Source organism: Camelus ferus, chromosome 9 (assembly GCF_009834535.1).
Source record: "Camelus ferus isolate YT-003-E chromosome 9, BCGSAC_Cfer_1.0, whole genome shotgun sequence".
Taxonomy (NCBI): Eukaryota; Metazoa; Chordata; class Mammalia; order Artiodactyla; family Camelidae; genus Camelus; species Camelus ferus.
This window is the reverse complement of record NC_045704.1, coordinates 20432899-20453059: the sequence shown is the minus strand read 5'-3', so window position 1 is coordinate 20453059 and position 20161 is coordinate 20432899. Positions and strand designations below refer to the sequence as shown.

At 34.9% G+C, this 20161-nt stretch overlaps 2 protein-coding genes across 2 annotated transcripts in view; both read right to left on the bottom strand.

Moving 5' to 3' along the window:
- Nucleotides 1–20161, bottom strand: part of LOC116666048 (translation initiation factor IF-2-like) — a 407644-nt gene that overhangs the window by 344441 nt on the left and 43042 nt on the right. The window lies entirely within an intron of this gene.
- The window catches only part of LOC102510024 (zinc finger protein 728), a 62235-nt gene that overhangs the window by 40011 nt on the left and 2063 nt on the right, over nucleotides 1–20161 (bottom strand). The window contains exons 2-5 of the mRNA XM_032487412.1: nucleotides 15811–15893; nucleotides 11370–11496; nucleotides 11006–11101; nucleotides 3414–4987 (exon numbers count right to left, since the gene is read on the bottom strand). Coding sequence (XP_032343303.1) covers nucleotides 3414–4987; nucleotides 11006–11101; nucleotides 11370–11496; nucleotides 15811–15893 — 1880 coding nt within the window. The remainder of the gene's footprint in view (nucleotides 1–3413; nucleotides 4988–11005; nucleotides 11102–11369; nucleotides 11497–15810; nucleotides 15894–20161) is intronic.

The following is a 20161-nucleotide window of genomic DNA, read 5'->3' as shown; positions in this document are numbered from 1 at the left end:
AACCGTAAGTTTTCTATGTCTGTGAATCTTATTTCATAAATAAGTTCATTTGTGTCATATTTTCAATTCTACATATAAGTGATATCATATGGTAATTCTCTCTGATTTACTTCACTTAGTATGATAATCTCTAGGTCCATCCATGTTGCTGCAAATGGAATTATTTCATATTTTATGGCTGAGTAGTATTTCATTTTATATATATATATATATATATATCTCACATCTTCTTTATCCATTCATCTGTCGATGGACATTTAGGTTGTTTCTATGTCTTGGCTATTGTATATACTGCTGCTATGAACAATGAGGTGTATGTATCTTTTTGAATTAAGAGTCTTCTCCAGATTATGCCAGGAGTGGGATTGCTGGCTCATATGGTGAATCTATTTTTAGTTTTTTAAGGAAACTCCAGACCGTTTTTCCATTGCGGCTGAAATCTAGAATGGAAATTCTCCAGGCAGTAGTTTATGTGTGTCCAAGTAGAGAGGCATTTATCGTGATTTGATTAATGATTTTTTCAGTCATTATCTCAGCCACTTATACCTTATTTCTACTCCTTAAGGCAGGAAAAAAAATTAACTTATGGAGACTAGATCATCTTCTTCTTAACACATAGTCAGGAAAAGAGCCTTCCTAGACTTGAGATTCAGGTTTACTCTCAGGCACTTTATCTCATCCAATAAGCACAACCATTCTTAGTAGGAGAGGCTAAAAGAGGCACCTAAGGTGGTCCTTATAAAAGGTAAGTGAAATTTAAAACTTTTCTGTTGACTCCAAAGCTATGTAAAGAAAGGGGCCTAGGATTTAAATGAGATATGAGCCAAATAAAGAAACATGAAGAAGAAAATCAGAGTGAAAAGTGACAGTTTAGACAAAAAAAAAAAAGTTTTGCAATTAAAAAAATATTTACACAGGTTTTGTTGTGTAGGCAACACATGAACTTTGAAAACTATTTTTTAAAAGTCTACAAAAATTAAGTGTGCTACCAAAATTGGTCTTAGCACAAAACCATAAAAGAAGAGCTTATGAAATGACAAAATTCATTTAGATAATAAGTTTTGGAAAATTTTTGATTTCATAAAAATCAGTGCCTGCTGTTTACAATGATAAATCACTGATAATCTTAAAAATTGCTAATTAAAGCCAAAGCTGGTATTAGTCATGCTTGTACCTCACAACTTCAGTTTGAGGAAGTTTTAGTTTTGTGAAATCAGCTTCAGATGCAGCTGACATTCAAATATTCAAAGCTAAAGATTCCTTTTGATTGACATCCCCAATCATAATCTCCTTTTTTAAAAAGGCAGTAACAGTCTTCTCTACATTAAGTAATATTATAGAGATGGGATAATAAAAAAAATTATCTGAAGTAAGAGTTGGTTCATGTATTGTTACACAGCATGAGATCCTTTTAGAGGAACTCTATTATTACTGCTTCCAACTGAAATTACATATGTGTGTAAATCAAGGGTTGTAGAAGAAATAAAATGATCTGTAGATTAAGGGTGAAGCAATTTTACATAATTGCTTATGGGCACCTCAGGAAAATAAAAGGTTTTCTTGTTTCAAAATATTGTAATAATTAACCATGATATTAATGCTTATCTTGCTTGTATGGAAATTTACAAGGGAAGAAGACTAATATTGTAGAGTCAATTTCTCAAGAAAATCTGGTTCTTTCCACAATGTATTATTAATTAGGTAGCTAAGCGTATTACTAATTAGGTAGCTATGAATCCAACAAATCAGTTGTCAAATAACGCAAGACACACTGAGAAAGTAGGGACCATAATGCCTAAAACAGTAAATAAAATCATTTTTGATTTATCACATTGCCCTCTGATTTTCAAGTGTTTAATAAATAATCATACACTTTCTTGAATCTGAGTCATAATTGGTTGAAAGTTGAGTCCTAATTTCAGAAATGTTAAAATGTGAACAAAAGGCATCATAGGATTGATAAAATATGCTTATTTCATATTATATAGTAAATAGCACTATCACTTCTAATTACTAATTTTCTGGAGCTATTCTTGACAAAATAGTCCACCATCTGATATGGCATATGGATCCATTATAATATTTTCTTCCTTGGGCATAGTTGCCCCTAGCCTGTACATTCTGAGAAATAACTACAAAAACACTACTAGTCAAGACAGCCATATCACCATTATATTTCATTAACTTTTAAGATTTATTTTATATGCTATCAATCTTTTTTTAAGGCATGAAAACTACAAGTAAAGCTAAAAGTCCCCTTTGATCAACACCCTCAGTCTAATCTCCTGCCAGAGACAACACTATCAACAATTTGGTATGCATCCTTTTTAATCCATTTTAAATAGTTTTACATACAAATGTCAATAATAAAAACATATTCTATTCTTTGTGATTTCATTCCAATTTACATGAATGTTACCATACAGTATGTTTCATCTGGATCTTGATTTCTTTTTTTCACTCAACATTATTTCAAATAACTACCCATGTTACACAATACAGATCAAGTTCACTGCTTTTAACTGCCGTATACTATTCTGTTGTTTGAATATAACACATTTTATTCATCCATTACCCCTCTGTTATATAGGTTGTTTTCAATTCAGTTATATGTATTTCTTATGCATATTTATGAGTTTCTTTAGGAGGTACATCCAGAAGTGAAACTGCAGGGTCCTTTTATCTTAAAAAAAAAAAAAAAAAAAAAAAAAAAAAAAAAAAGCTTCCCTGCTTCAAAGTCATAGACAATAGCCTGTTATTTTCTTCCAAAAAGTTTGGAGTTTGGCTTTTCACACTTCAGTGTTCAAATCCTTTGGAATTCTGTTTCTTTATATATTGCAAGATTGTATGTAATTTTATTTCCCCCAATATGGAGATTCAAATACTCCAACAATTTTCATTGACAAGGCCATCATCCTCCTACTGATTCATAATGTCATGTCTAATACACACCAAGTTCACATATATTCATTAGTTACTTACATTCTGTAAAATCTTTTTACTTACCCATTAATGCACTAATATCTCACACTATTTTATAACCATAACTTCATAAAATGTGTAGTATTTGCTAGAAGGTGTGTCCTCTCTGTTCTTTTTCAAAATCATCTCAACAATCCATAGACTTCTATTTCACATGAATTTTAGAGTTTTTTAAAGATCCTGGCAAATTCTTCTTAGATGTTTGGAACTATATTAGGTCTATAGATTAACTTGGGGAGTTCTGGCATTTTATGATACTGAGTTTTTCCATCTATATCCATCATATTTCTCTCCATTTACTCTTTTGCCCTTCAATAAAGCTTTATATTTTTTTCATAGAGATCTGGTTCATTTTTTGAGATTATGCCAAGATTTTTAAAGTTAAGGAAAGCATGGGTTGAATTTAAGAGGTCTTTATTCATTTAGTATACTCGGCGTTTCTCACCTGTATGACCTCTCTTATGGATAGAAAGGGATGCTCTTTGAGAGAATGCTTTCCCACATTCATTACATTCAAAGGGTTTCTCTCCAGTGTGACTTCTCATATGTATAATAAGTAACGAGCACTGAGAGAAGGCTTTTCCACATTTATTACATTCATAGGGTTTCTCCCCTGTATGACTTCTGACATGAAGAGTAAGGGAAGAGATTCGAGAGAAGGCTTTACCACATTCATTACATTTAAATGGTTTCTCTCCAGTATGAATTTTTTCATGCTCAAGGAGGTTCTGCCTCTGACTGAAAGCTTTTCCACACTGATTACAATGATAGGGTTTCTCTCCCGTGTGAATTTTCTCATGTTCAGTGAGATTTGATTTCTGACTAAAGGCTTTCCCACATACTGTACATGCATAGGGTTTTTCACCAGTATGAATTCTCTGGTGTCGAATGAGGTTTGACATCTGAATAAAAGCTTTCCCACATTCATTACATTCATAAGGTTTCTCTCCAGTATGAATTTTCTGATGTGTGATGAGATTTTCCTTCCGGCTGAAGGCTTTTCCACATTCATTACATTCATAGGGTTTCTCAGCTGTATGATTTCTCATATGTACAGTAAGGGATGAACTTTGAGAGAAAGCTTTCCCACATTCGCTACATACATAGGGTTTCTCACCTGTATGACTTCTCATATGTATAATAAATACTGAGCACTGAGAGAAGGCTTTTCCACATTTATTACACTTATAAGGTTTCTCCCCTGTGTGACTTCTCATATGTAGGGTAACAGATGACATTCGAGAAAAAGCTCTACCACATTCATTACATGCATAAGGTTTCTCCCCAGTATGAATTTTCTCATGCTCAATAAGATTTTGCTTCTGGCTGAAGGATTTTCCACATTCCTTACATTCATAGGGTTTCTCTCCAGTATGAATTCTCTCATGTTCAATGAGATTTGATTTCTGACTGAAGGCCTTCCAACAATCCTTACATGCATAAGGTTTCTCTCCAGTATGAATTCTCTGGTGTCTAATGAGGTTTGACATCTGAATGAAAGCTTTTCCACATTCATTACATTTGTATGGTTTTTCTCCAGTATGAATTTTTTGATGTGTAATAAGATTTTCCTTCCTGCTGAAAGCTTTTCCACATTCCTTACATTCATAGGGTTTCTCTCCAGCGTGAATTCTCTCATGTCTGATGAGGTCAAATTTATGACTAAAGTCTTGTCCACAATGATTACACTTAAAGGGGGTTACAAGATGGGATGAGCAATGGTAAAATGGTTTCTCATACTTATTACACTCATAGCTTTTCTCTCTTATACAGCCTTTCTCATAACTAAGTAAATCTACATTATGTTCAAAACCCTTATCAAGAGAGTCACATTCATAGAAGTTTTGTCTTGAAGTAACAATGTCTGAGCTCAGAGGAAATATCTTGGCAACTTTTTTACATTCAATGACATTTTCCTTTATTAGAGTTTTCTTGGAGATGCATGTGACTTTCCTCACAAGTGTTTCCTGTTGCTTCTTGATCTGTTCATCAACTTCCCAAACTTCTAAAATGGAGGACCAAAAATTACTTTTGAATTTTTCTACTACTGCACTATTGATAACATTTCCGAAATTCCCTAAAGTGGGGTTGATCTTTGTTGTTGGCTCTAGTCTCCAAATACAAAAGAAATCTAAAGTGCAAATGTCCCTAGTTCCTAAGACTTGAGAAGTTAACTCCTATAGATAATACTATGGAGAGAAAACTGCCAATAGGCCCACGCTGCTTTGATTGATTTAAATGTGTACTTATACAATGCAGAAATCAGTAAAATGAATAGAATAATTAAGATGAAAAAGCAAACACATAAATAACTGGATAGGGAGTCAAATGACTAGAGGATAAAATTAACACTTGTGGTTTAACACAATGGATTGATTGTGCCGTTTATTCTTTTGCTGTCATTTTAATGGAAATTTCCATTAAAATGACAGCAAAAGAATAAAGATTCAAACCCACAGGAGCAAAGGAACTAGGAGTGTAAAAAGAGTAAATAAGAGATTTCAACAAAATAATGGATGATGAAAGGCATATAGAGAACTGTCAACTGATAGCTGCGCTAAGAAATTCAAGTTTTGTGCTATCAAGATTTAAATGTCAAGCAACAAAGTGATTTGGCGATAAGACACTGCAAAACCTCAAGAATTGGAGGATTCAGGTACTCAAAAGGCAGAGATAAGAGTAGGGCTGAAAAAAAGAGGATTAATCTAGAGTCTGAAAAGGGAGCAGATCCCTGAGGCAGATATTATGGATCTGCTTAGGTAACATCTATTCCAATCTCCTATGTTTTTCCATCCTGCAAAGGATGAGACAGTTAGAAGTACATTTCCTAGACACATTTGAATGCAGGGTTCTGAATGTGATTTAGATTCACCATACAACATTTTAATTCAAAAATGAATTTAAAGGGGAAAAAAAGTGGGCATTTTGTTTGTGATGTTACAACAGAAATGGAAGCTGTAGAGGCACTTTCCTGGTTCAACAAGAAGCAATTTCTTGATCACACAGTAGCAGCTCACTTCTATGGTATGGTTTTGAGACTTATTCCTAAAGGCTTATCCTATAGTCTGTCCTTCAGTCCTCCCCCAAATTCTGTGGGGGTATTTAATACCTTCACATAAATTCCTTCCTTCTTAAATCACCAGTGAATAGATTCTTTTCTCTATGACTGAACCTTGACCAATACACCACAACCCCTGAGTCCACACAGGAAGTAGCCATGTGTCCACCATCCAAGCAGGAAAAGGAAGCCTCACTTTCTGAAGAAAACGAAACACAGAGGCTCTAGACATAGGAATAAGTGAACTAGATACAGAGGAATGGCTTCATATTAAAAAAGTAGGAATTATACAAACATTTATATTTTGAATAGTGAGACCTCCAATTCCTTTCTGTTGGTTAGCCTCACAGGTACTGGCATGTACCTCCAGGTAGGAGATAGGAAGAGATCCACAGAATTGGCTTTTGGATTCCACAAAACACTCCTAGGTTCTAATCTAACCATTACAATACACTATGTCTCGTACTCAAAGAGCAACACAAATGTGTTAACTGTAAGAATTTTAGAATTTCCTTCTTATCCATTCATATATCAACATGAAGTAAACTAATGACATTCATGGATTCCTTATTTAAATAAAGATTTTAAGAGCTCAGTAAAATTAAAACTAGATTAAAAAAACAAAGCAAGCAGAAAAATTAGCTAAGTAGTAATTGTAGAAATGATAAAAAGTAATACAAAGATATGTAATTAACAGCCATATCTTGGCTCAGTAGTAACAGTATGTCAATGATAACAAAATAAGCAGTGAAAAATGAGTTGAGTATTTATCTTTCTTGGTCTGTAGATACATATATCAGGGTAATCACATAATTGATGAGAGTTCTTTACTGGAGAATTTCAGCGAATAAAATAATGGATCTAGGCAATAATCATCAATGGCTGCTAAAATCCTTAAGTGAAAGGTTAATAAGTATCTTTAAAACAGGTGAATTCTGATTCACAACACATGCATCTGTCTCAACACATGATCAATCTCAGTATTTCTCAAAGTGACACAAACCAACATAAGATGCAGTAAGATGTACACAGCAACCATCAAATCCTGTTGTGTTCAGCTTTTGTTCTTTCATCATGGCTCACATACTGTTACCAAAATGATAATATTCTTTTCTGTGTCATTGGCTCTATGTTGGTTTTCCATACTCTTGGAGTTCCATCAGCTGTGGGTTACTGAAAATTCAGATAACTGGATATTTTTAAATCTTTATATTCAGTTATCTTACAAGCGTCTGCTTGTAACTAACTATTGTAACCTTGCTGCCAAGTTAGATGCAACCAGGCAAAAGGCAAAACTATAGCTTCAGTGGTTAAAGAAGGGATAAAGTTAAATTGCCAACAACATTTAAAAACATAAAAGAGGTCCTGAAAGCAGACAAAGATTGGAACTCTCTGACTCTCTACTAGATAACCCACCAGGTATTTCACTAATCCTTTACAATCAGACATACTTATAATTTTACTCCACAAATATGTCATGTTAATTTTACTCTCCAAATCTTTTGTTATTTTTTTTCATTTCCTAAGTAAGTCTTAAGATCTACAGATCTTAACAGGAAAACAGCTTTAAGCCCTCTTTAAAACAAACAAAGAAACAAACAAATACTTTCTTGATCTTGTTACTCCTTCTACAGCCCTTCTCTTAAAACTTTTAAGGTATTCTCTGTCTGATTCATTCATTTACTAAATAAATGCCTCACATGTAACTTAAGATTTCAACAATATTTCATGTGGTTCTGCTGTCTTTTTTTTTAAACTCTAACTGAATCCTTCTGCACTTACTCTGAAGTTCTGTAAGTATTTTAAAACAACAAAAACAATAAGAAAAATCTCTCTAAATATAGCTCTACATTAATCAATTCATGAATCTTTTACATGAAGAATAAGACACAGACTTACTTTCTGTTGGTGAGTTAATAACTTAAGTCTCAGACATCAAAGTCTGAAAATATATACTATAACACAGTACTGTCTTATATGTTTTTAGACACCAAGTCACTCCAGTAGATGAAAGTAGAAAGTTAGCTCAGAGATGGGGGAGGATTTATATAGGCTGGAAATGCTGGGGACCATTTATTAGAAACTGAGATCAAAGTTAAACAACTTCTAGAACCAAGACAGGTAAGAGCACTCATAAAAGGCACACTTAAAGCCACACTTAAAGGCAAAGTTGTGAAGAGTTTCACAATACTGGAGACATTAAAGACAACATATTCCAATCTTGTCATTTCTGCAGATATATACTGACTCAAAGATATGAACACACCTATATCATAAAGGAAAAAGGAGTCTCTATGTAATTTAGAACCATTATATATAATGTTCAATGAGGGCTGGAGAAAAGAAGCCATGTAAAACAGTTCATAAGGGAATAAGAAATGAACAATAAACAGGAACTAAGGAGAAATCAGAATCCTTTAGAGAGGAGCAAAGAAGAAAGTTCCAAGAAGGTGATCCACAGGATAAATACAGAAGAGGACTTCGCTGTTTCAATATGGTGGAACTAAACATCTCTGTCTCCTCTCCTCTCTGCAAACATGAAGAAGAAACAGAAAAAGAAAATATATCTTCAATAAAAGCAAGACAGCTAAACTCCAATTCCAGTGCATAAGGAAAGACCAGAGGACAGACTGAACCAAGTAGGGAAAAAGCCAGGGACAGTGGCTGTTCTCTCTTAACTCAGACAGAAAGCATGGTGAACAGAGTTCTCCACAGAAGGCACACCCTGTGGGCAGAATGAATGAGTCATTTTTTGCAAAAATGGGATCCAGATGTGTTTATAACAGGCGGGAACATCATGGTCTTTATCTGGCCCTGTCAAATGGTAGGAAAGACAGAGCTAAACAAGGAGATGTGAAATAGACATTATTCTTGTACAAGCAGGCTGCTGGCATTGGGGTGCAGAATAGATACTAAGTGCCAGAGGAAGCAAGCAACTGATAATCTCTGATTCAGGAGAAGCAAAGGGCAACCCAACTTTCAACACAAAACTCTGTGTGATAAAAGAGGTCAAATGAGCAACAGAGGCTTCCTACTAGCTCAGAGCATTTTTCTGGACAATCTTCAACACTCTCCTTCTGTAAATAGTGGGTCCAGCAGGAAATAATCTTATTCAAAGATGAGGAATGATAGTTATAAAAGGAACCAGCATCAGATCTATGCAATGACACTATAGAAACCAAAAAACATGAATATATAAGTTTAAAGGAAACTCTGATATTGACTGATCAATAAGCCTCATAAAGTTCTAAAGCTTAAAAAAAAAAAAAAGAAATCTATGGGCATCCAAGCAAATATATAAAGTCACCTATGAGGAGAAACAATTGAGCTTCAGATTTCTCCAAGCAACATTCAAAGCCAGGAGACAGTAAAGGACTGTCTAAATTCCTTAGGTAACTGTCTACAAAAATGTCCAGGAAGACACTATGCTCAAGAATTATGTACACAGCCAAATCTCAGCTAAATAGAAAGGTTTTTTAGAAAGGTATTTTCTTACATGCAAAACCTCAGAGACACTAGTTCGCACTAAATTACAAGCTCCATGAGGACAGGACTTTGTTCAGTACACTGCCATATATCTATGCCCAGAATAGTACTTCATCCATATTGTTACGGCTATAAATGTGGTTTCCTTTTCCTTATAACTTCTACTTAATTGTTGAAGTATACATGAACACCACTGATTTTTATTTGTTAATCTGATAACCTACCATCTCACTAGATTCTCTTACTATTTGTTGCAGTTGATTCCCATGTGTTTTATGGGGATACTATCTTATCATCTGTAAATAAAGATGGTTTTTTACAGGGTCCTTTCCAATTCTTCTAGTACTGATTTTTTTTTCCTCTTGTCTATTACTTAGGTATAAACCTTAATAAGAAATTTACAAAAGTTACAAAGGAAACATTGGAAAGCATTTCTGAAGGACATAAAAACAGACAGATCTGAACAAAGAAACAGATGATGTTCTTGGATAGAAAAGTTCGACATTATGAAGATGTCAACTCTCCGAAAGTTAATTTATACTTCTAACACATTCCCAACAAAAAATCCAGCAGGTTTTTCTCTGGAAATAGACAGGTGAATCTAAAATTCATATGGTAAAATAAACAACTTTTTCAGGACAACCCTGAAAAAGAAGTGTATGCAACTGAGAAAAGAAAGGGACTGAGTGTCAAGGATAAGAGAGAGACTCACTCTTCAATGTTATCTTTTGGACTATTTATATTTTTAACCAACTGTGCATGTGTTATATTTTCAAAAAAAATTTAAAGGAATGAAAGGTGGGAATAAGCAAAAGAAGGCAACAATCTGTAATCCAGAAACTTTTAAAGTTTGGTGTGGGGGTGGTAAGGCTGGGAGGTTTAGCTCAGTGGCAGAGCTTAGCATGCACTAGGTCCTGGGTTCAATCCCCAGTACTGCTATTAAAATAGATTAATTAATTAATTAAATTAACCTAACCCCCTCCCCCCGACACAAAACTAAACAAAGAAAACAAAGCTATATGGGAATATGAGGTTTGTGAAATGCAATGGGAAGTGTGAATACTGTTACAAAACTGAGGCTTTTCAAAATGGGAAGAAGGTAAGAAACGAAAAGGAATCTAACTCTGAAACTCTGTTTTTAAATACTACACATCCATGAAATATTGAATGCATGAGGGAAAAAAAACACTATGAACACAAAGGAAAGAGAGAGCTACGGATCAGAGACAGGGACAAAATCCTGTAAATGAATTAGGGAAGTTTTGGTATCCTGAAATCAGATAGGGCTACTGGCCTTCTTAAATTTGAAAAAGGAAGATTGCTCTAATGTATGAATAGCATCTGAAAGCATCACAATGATCTAAGGCACTTTAGAAGACTAGGGCCTTTAAGAAAATCTTGGAAAATGTGAAATGGTATCAACCCCCTGAACAACTGTCATGTGGCTTTCTATTCAGACCTGCCTTTTCACTTATTTACCTGGATAGTGTCTTCCAAATATTTCCTCTTCTACCACCCATGGCTCCTCCTCCTGCTCCAACTTGAAGATCACATCTGGTTTGGTGACTTGATAGCCTATAATGGGAGACAGCAAAGGACTTGAATGTTAACGCTAGAGACAGTCATCTAGATTTTGGGCTAAGTCCTGGGAACTTGACCTGTGAAAGGTAAGAACTGGAGGAACTTCCACAGTAAGACAAAGTAATTAGCCTTTACTCTGAAGACAAGCACATACAATCACATGGAGAAACGGAAGCCTAGTTAATGACATCAGGCAAGCTGAAGTCTTCACACATTGCAAAAATGGAAAAGAATCTATGTAAGGTTGCAAAGCTACTCTTACCCACTGTGACTAGGTTGCTATAGTTCTCCAGCATCACATCACGGTACAAGTCCCTCTGAGCAGGTTTCATTTGTTGCCATTCCTCCTGGGTGAGGTCCACAGCCACATCCTTAAATGTTACTGTTTCCTGTGAAAACACAACCTTAATTAATCTGAAGCCATCAAAACTAGACACTATGATCAAAACTGTAAGAACTCATTTAGCTACTATCCAGGGATCAGATACTGTATATCAGGTCTATATTTACCTAATTTTGTATTTATACTGTGGGAGAAAATACACCATAGTAGAAGTATCCTATAAGAGTATGCTAATTATTGAGTCAGCAAACTTTGTAATTCATCTATTATGCAGGAAACTGGAAATGGTGGTCACTGATTTGCACTGGACTGTGACAGAGATGGAAGAGTTAGATGTGACTCACAGGTAACTGGCTTAGAACCACTCCAAGCAATTGTGTGATCTAGTGAGAAAGAGAACACGGAAAAAGTAGGGAAGGGAGAGAATTAAGGCAGGAGGAAGGAGGAGGGGTATGAAAATTTGAATGTGCAAAGTTTGAAATTTCTATAGGACTTTCCAGATGGAAATGTTCCACCATGCAGTTAGCAGTACAAAGAGAGGAGATGACAATTTCTCAGTCCATCAACCTAAAATTGGGAGCTGAATGCATGGCTAAAGGATATGAGGGGTTGTAGAGAACATACACAGTGGGTAAAGGGCCAAGGGCATTATCAGTAGTGAAGCATCAAAGAAAGAGTCTCAGGTTTTTGTTTCTTGCTTATTGTATTACAATCACAGGATGAGAAAACTATGAGAGTGGTATAATAGAAACTAAAACACAAATCATAAATTTCTGGAAAAGAATGTTACTTGATCACAAATATCTAACTCTTCCTCCTTATTTAAAAACTTCAATATCCAAATAAGGAAATAAAGAAAAATATTTATCTATAAAGGCTCTAAGAAAGAAATCTATATCCCACATTTGGGAGAATATTCAAGAAATAGTATAAATAAGATAGAAAAACAGGAAATACCAATGAAAATTACCAAAGGCTGAATCACAATGAATGTTTCTGAGAAACTATCTCTATGATCTATGATCATTACTACCATCAATATCATCATCATTGTCATCTATTGAGTACTACTATGTGCCATGCAGTTAGAATTTCTTTAGATATATTAACTTTCAAAATTCACCTAATAAGGTTATGAAATAGCTACTATTATTGTCCATTTGAAAGATAAGGAACTCAGGGTTAAGAATAACTCTCCCATGGTCATAAAGCTACTATGTGGTAGAGCTGAAATTCCAGCCCAAGCAGTGTAGCAGCAGAGCCCATATTTTTATCCATCAAATTGTACTTCTCCAAGTCAGCAGGAAGTCTCAGGATCCCACAAGTATGCCCCAATTCAAGACAGATAATTGGAAACACAAGAAGTCCTGCACTCAAAACTCACTTTCTCGCTATGCCACTCCTGGGTGTTTTCCAGAGAAAACTCTAATTCAAAAAAATACATGCATCCCAATGTTTATAGCAGCATTATTTATAATAGCCAAGACATGGAAGCAATCTAAATGTCCATTGACAGATGAATGGATAAAGATGTGGTGTCTACACACGTACACACACACAGAGGAATACTACTCAACCATAAAAAAGAGCGAAACAATTCCATTTGCAGCAACATGGATGACCTAGAGATTATCATACTAAGTGAAGTAAGTCAGACAGAGAAAGACAAATATCATATGACACCACTTATATGTGGAATCTTTAAAAAATGACAAATGAACTTGTTTACAAAACAGAGACTCACAGACATAGAAGACAAACTATGGTTATCAAAGGGGAAAGGGGTGGAAAGGGATAAATTGGGAGTCTGCAATTAGCAGATACAAACTACTATATGCAGAATAGATAAACAACAAGGTCCTACTGTATAGCACAGGGATCTATATTCAACAGCTGCTTATAACCTATAATGAAAAAGAATATGAAAAAATATATATGTGTAGAACTGAATCACTATGCTGTTCACCAGAAACTAACACAATATTGTAAATCAACTATACTTCAGTTAAAAAATACTCCAAAGCTATGAAAAGAAACTATCTCTATAACTTAATATTAGGAAAGATATCTTAGAAAAGATCAACATTGGCAACTCATGAAAGAAAAGACTATTAAATATTAATGTTGCATAGATCAGTTCAAAGAGTGCTCCTGGGATGAAAGATTGAAGTTCTCCATAGGATGTAACAGTCACTCAATAATGTATGTTATCCTGAGGAGATAGAAGATTTAGCCAGTCGTCCCCATGATTAGTGATGTGGGAAGGTAAAAATAAATGTCTCCCAAGTTTAACAATAACTACCAAAATTAATGTTGTGTATTCATTTTAACTAAATTCTTATTGGATGCACATATTTATCATATGCTAGATGTACTATCCAAATTTAAAGTTTCTATACAACAAAAGATACACGATAACATATAAGTGACAAGGTGGGGTGTATAGCTCAGTGGTAGAGTGCATGCTTAGCATGCATGAGGTCCTGAGTTCAATGCCAAGTACCTCCTCCAAGAATAAATAAATACATAAACTTAATTACCTCCCCCCAACCAGAAAAAAAAATATATAAGTGACAGATTAGAAAAAGATACCTGCATAAATCCTAATACTGAAGTAGGCATTCTTAAAATTCTTTAATTTCAAGTAGAAAAAGGACTAACAACATAACATTATTGTAAAAGATTTTTCTAGCTACTATGTAGTCTATTCAAACATAAATAAAAGCTGCCGTGAATATTACATCCATATTCTAGAATGAATTTAGGTCTGCATGCGCAGGAATGTGGGCAGTCCATTTCTATTCGATAGTCCAGAACAAAACACCTGGTTCTAGTATCTGAAAGGAACTGCATGAATTCTTTGAAAGCTAAGAGTGTCCTATTTGTAGATCACAACTCCTTATCTCTAGCTTTTTATTCTATAAAGAAAATGCACATGTGAACTAATTATTTGGAATCCTCTTATAAAAGATGGTCATTACCAACTAATTCAAAATACATCTAAAAATGTATCTGCAGATCTTAATGGTCTATTTCTTTGTGACATTATTATTTAAAAATATTTATTGGCCATCCGCATTTTTTCCAACTACTTCCCCATGTTCTTCACCTAATTTTCTATATTCTTAATTATTGTTTTTAAAGAATTGTTAGTATATTTCTGTATATGTACTATAAAAAGTGTTTCTAGTTTTGCCTTATTACAGTATTTATGGGAGTTTTACTGAAGACAAGGCTTAATTTTGTGAACCCAAATCAGGCATCTTCTCTTTTATCTTATCAGTTTTATATGTTAAACTAAAAAGGTAGGTCAGTAAATACAGCCAACACATCCAAAGATCTTTTCAGGTAGGAAAGATTTATATAGCTAATAATTAACAATATTACTTATGGAGCACTTACTATGCACATTTAACCCTCCCAACATTTTTATGGGATAAGTATTATTATTATCTCCATTTACAGATGATGTAGTTTAGACCAAAGAGATTAAGAAACTTGCCCATAATTATGCGCTTAGTAAATTGCTGAGCCAAGATTTGAACCCAAGTCTGTCTAGGCCCAGAAAACCACTCTGCAGGAGAAATAACTGGATGAGCCACATAATCATATGGTCAAAAAAGTGTGTTTCAGGATGGAAAAGATAGGAGCTGAGGAAAAAGAGGCAGTAAAGTGGAAAGTATTTAAAATACAGGAGTGTGAGGGATTCCAGAGCTGGAAATAAACAAACAAAAAAAACAAGAGCAGAGGAAAATGAGTCATTCTGCAAGAAGATGAAGAATACTGCATCTTCTGAGACCATTAAAAAACATTTTAAGAGTTGTAGATACCAGAACTGTAAGATTTTTCCATAGAATATTAGTATATATTTTAGCTCCACTTAAAAAATTTCAGCTGAAGACAACATACATGTAGTATCATTTGAAAATGGTGTTCAATTTACTCTTGAATATAATTCTAGTTTTTAATCTATGGCCAAGATGTACTTTTTAAAAATTGAAGTTAAAATTATAAGAATTATGGAGTTACTTTGGAATATGTACCAATGAAACACTTTTCTTTTTCTTGAATTGTAAGCTCTTCCCCATAAACAGTGCAAATTATGGGGTGAACTTTATGTCTCATTTGGTTTTGCTTCTCCATATCATAATTCAAATTTGAACTCAACTTTAATAAGTCTGAATGGACCTATTTCTGCATAGCCATATCTCGCATTTCCCCTGGTTCTGATTTTCTAGCCATATTTTCCCTCACCTTGATTTTCAATTTAGTTTTTATCCAGCTTTCTAGTAGGTTAACGTAAGCCACTGCAACTGCATTGTAAAATAATGCAGGAAACAAGTAAATGCTTAAAACGTACAAGAGAACTGGTCATATCCTCTTCCAGAGAACTAGTCATATCCTCTTCTTCCTCAAAAAGGGCACAGTCCAGATAATGCCAAGCTGAGGAAAGAGAAATAAAAAACAATTTACTTCAGAGCTTCAGATAAAGGAATATAGAAATCTTCATCACCAGCTCTAAGATCCCCTATAATGATCCTCAGAGCTCTGAGAAATGTTAACCACCACCAGGCTATAGAGACACTGAAATATACATAGATGGCTTGTAATTTAATCATATAGGGTCTGATGGGAATTTCTGGAGGGCTAAGTATAGGATGCCCAATGAATCCGTTGACACTATAGTATTTCTGTAGGCTTCTGCTATATTATTCCTAATAGGAGATTGATCTTAAGTATATAATAATAAATACCACAAAAATTTAATGATTAAACTATTTATGAAGCACTATAAATAATTTGGAAAAAATTAATCACAGACAGGTTATAGGCATTATGGAACATTCATATGATGGAATGAAATGCAGTTATAATTCTAATGTCATTTTAAAATAACTTAATTTATTATTTACCCTAAAAAATTCAGGGCCTTCAGGTTAAAAATGGAAGACTGAATACTTGCATTTATTTCTGCTCTCTCCAAAACACAAGCAAATAAAAGTAACAAAAGAAAATGAAACTCACAAGGACAAAGAATATAGAAGACTTTAGCAGGTAAGAGATGTCAACAAAAATTTTGAAAGCTAGAGAGCCAGACAGATGATTGGTGTCTAACTTAGAGAAAGCTAAAGCTTAAGTGAAGGTGAGTGAGGAAATCATGGCTGAACACTCGAAAGGCTCAGGAATGGAGCCTATGGCTATTTCTGCAGGCAGGAGGAGTTTGGGGTGGGACTGAAAAATTGGGAACTGAATGTAAGGTTGGGTTGAAGCAATGTAGAGAAAATAAGGGAATTAGGTGAAAGCTGTCATATTGAAAGATGAGATGCTCCCCTGCAAACTTCTTCTTTTGCCTCCCAAAAGCAGGATTCTGGCTTTTCCTCCTCAGACAAAATCTAGAACTTCTTGCTGGGGAAACTGACCAGCCCAAAAGAAAATGCATGCAGATCCTGACATCTGGTCAACGTTCAACCTCTAATAAAACACCATATTAGAAAGAAGGGCAAGGAGGAGAGTGGGTTGGAATGGGCTGGGATAACAAGCAAGGGGTTAGGTAGAAAACAGATAATCCTTATCTCCAATGTCAAAAGTCAATAGGAAATACCTAAAACAGAAATCAAACATTAGCAGTATGAGGATGTTATTCAGAAAAGCAGAGATGAAAAAAAGTTCAAAGTGGTTTGCCTATGGGTGGTGGGAACAGGGGATGGGAAGGGATGGAATAGGAAACTTTTGTTTATGGTTATATACTTAACAGCAGCTCTTAAAAAAGATCTAAACATATTTTAAAAAATAGAAATTACATTGAAATTTACTAAAAAGACAACAGTCAAGTTTATAAAATAAAAAACAGATGTCAACCATGCACAGTCAATAAGTTGTGAATCTTCTTGGTAAGAGTAATGAATTTCCTAATTCTTTTTACTCTCTCTGTCTGTGAATGTATGGCCTCTCTCCTAAACTGCCCATCTCTGAGCCACCTCACCTCGCCTTTCCAACATCTGCATCAAACGCTCCACTGTCAGACAGCTACTGCTGATCTCTGAAGGTTGAGCTGTCACTCAGGCCTTCCTCACTCTAGGCAGAGGAGTTAAGGTAGGGTGCAGGTCCAGCTATTCCAGGGTTCCCTCTATCTCAGGACTCCTTAACTTCTGGGGAAGGTCTCAGATCAGGAGGTCTTTTTCCATAATAGTTACCTTCTCTTTAGGGTTCTTTCAACTCACATCATAGATCTGTCTTATCTTTGTGGAGCCAGGACCTGTAGGCTTATGACACAAATCAAATTCAACTGAGGTCTTCCCACTGGATCCCTGTGGGAACCACCCTCCAAGGTGGCCCTGAATGATCACTGTTTTCTGGTATTCATGTCTTTCATACATCCCTCCCACACTGAATAGAGTTGACCTGTACAACCAATAGGATATTGCAAAAATGACAGTGTATGACTTCCAGGGCTAGGTCATAAAATACATTGTGGTTTCTGTCTTGCACATTTTTGAGTCATGTACTGAGAAGGAAGTCGGCCACCATGCCAAGAAGACACTCAACCAGCCCTAGCGAGAGGCCAGCAGCCAACACTAACTTGCCAGCCCTCTTGGAAGCAAATCCTCCAGTTCCAGTTAGCCTTCTGATGACTGCAGTTCTGCCAACAACTTAACTGCGACTTCATGAAATATCTGAACCAGAATATCCAGCTAAGTCATTCCCCGCTACAAAAACTGAGATAATAAATGCTTATTGTTGTTCAAGCCACTAAATTTTGAGGTACCTTATTACACAGTAATAGATAACTGATACAGTTCCAAATAATTAGCTTCCTTGTTTGTAATTCACATTGCCTGTTGTCACTGACCAGAGATGCTGGATGCAGAGACAGCAGGAGTCTGTAAAACTCAAAAGACTCAGCAACTCAGGTTGAACCAAGTGCTCAAATAGAGACACCAAGAGTTTAGAAACAAAGTAAATACAATAATGATGTTCACATACTTATCAAATATATTTTGTGAGCAAAAGAATAGGCCTGATGCAGTGACAGATAAAGAGCTGAATCAAAAAACCCAAGAATTGCAGTAAAAGAGAGTCGCATTAAAAGTCCAGCTCTTCCATTTCCTATCTATCCTGACAACTTGAGTAAACAAGAATTGCAATTTATAATTCCCATACTCTTCATTTGAAATGAGAATTACACTCATGTCACATTGATAGCTGATGATAAATAAAATGGCTATTAAGAAATATTAATTTATAATTTATGGTAAAAAAGATACACAAGAGAGTAGACTAATCCTTGCCCTGAATGACAGAACAGAAACAATAAAATAGAAAACATTCAATTATAATAAATTTTGAGAATTATTATGCATGGGATATACTCCTTATATCTTTTACATAGTTTCTATTTTTTTATGGAAATTATCACTAACAAGTTATATAATTTATTTATCATACATATCATTTGTCCACCCCCTCATATAAAGTCCATGAAAATAGGTATTTATTTTTGTCTGTGTGCCACTGATAGAAGATGTTGCTAAAGTGGTACAGCCACTAGGGAAAACAGTATGGCAGTCAAAAAATTAAGAATTACTATATGATCCAGAAATTCCTCTTGTGGGTATATACCCAAAAGAACTGAAAGCAGGGACTCGAAAAGCTGTTTGTATACCCCTGCTTATAGCAGTATTATTTGCAATAATCAAAAGATGAAGCAACCCAACTGTCCATTGACAGATGAATGGATAAACAAAATATGATATATACATACAATGAAATATTATTCAGCCTTGAAGAGGAAGGGCATTCTGACACAAGCTTTAATATGAATGAACCTTGAGGACATTATGGTAAGTTAAAAAAAAACAGTCACAAAAGGACAAATACTGTATGATTTGGCTTACATGAGGTACATAGAGTAATCAAATTCAGAGAGACAAAAGGTAGGATGGTGGTTGCCTGGAACTGGAGGACAGAAGGAATGAGGAGTTACTGTTTAATGGATACAGAGTTTTTGTTTTGCAAGATAGAGTTCTATGGATGGACAGTGGTGATGGTGACACAGCAATGTAAATGTAATGCCACTAAACTGTACACCTAAAAATGCTTAAGATGATAATTTTTTGTGTATTCTTTAGCTTTGGTGAGGTCTGATACACCAAAAACTTCACAGATTTAACATGTATGTCCTGATGAGTTTGGACATATACATACATCCATGATACCAATACCATAACCAAGGTACTAAACATATTCATCACCTCCAAAAACGTCCTTGTGTTGTTTTGTTTTTTTTTGGTAAGAACACCTAATATGAGATCTACTCTCTCAACGTATTTTAAAATGCACAATAACATTTTGTTAATATATGTACTATGTTGTCCAGGTCTCTAGAAATTATTCATTGAACATAACAGAAATCTTGTACCTATTGGAAAACAATTCCTCATTTTCCTCTCCCTCCAGCCCCTGACAACCACCGTTCTACTCACTGCTTCTTTGATTCTATTTTGGATATCTTATGTAAATGGAATCATGTAGTATTTGTCCTGTGACTGGCTTATTGCACTTAGCATAATGTCCATGTTGTCACAAATGGCAGGATTTCCTTCTTGCTTAAGGCTGAATAGTATTCCATTGTACGTATATGACACATTTTATCCATTCATCTGTTAATGGATAGATGTTTCCACATCTTGACTATAGTAACTAATGCTGCA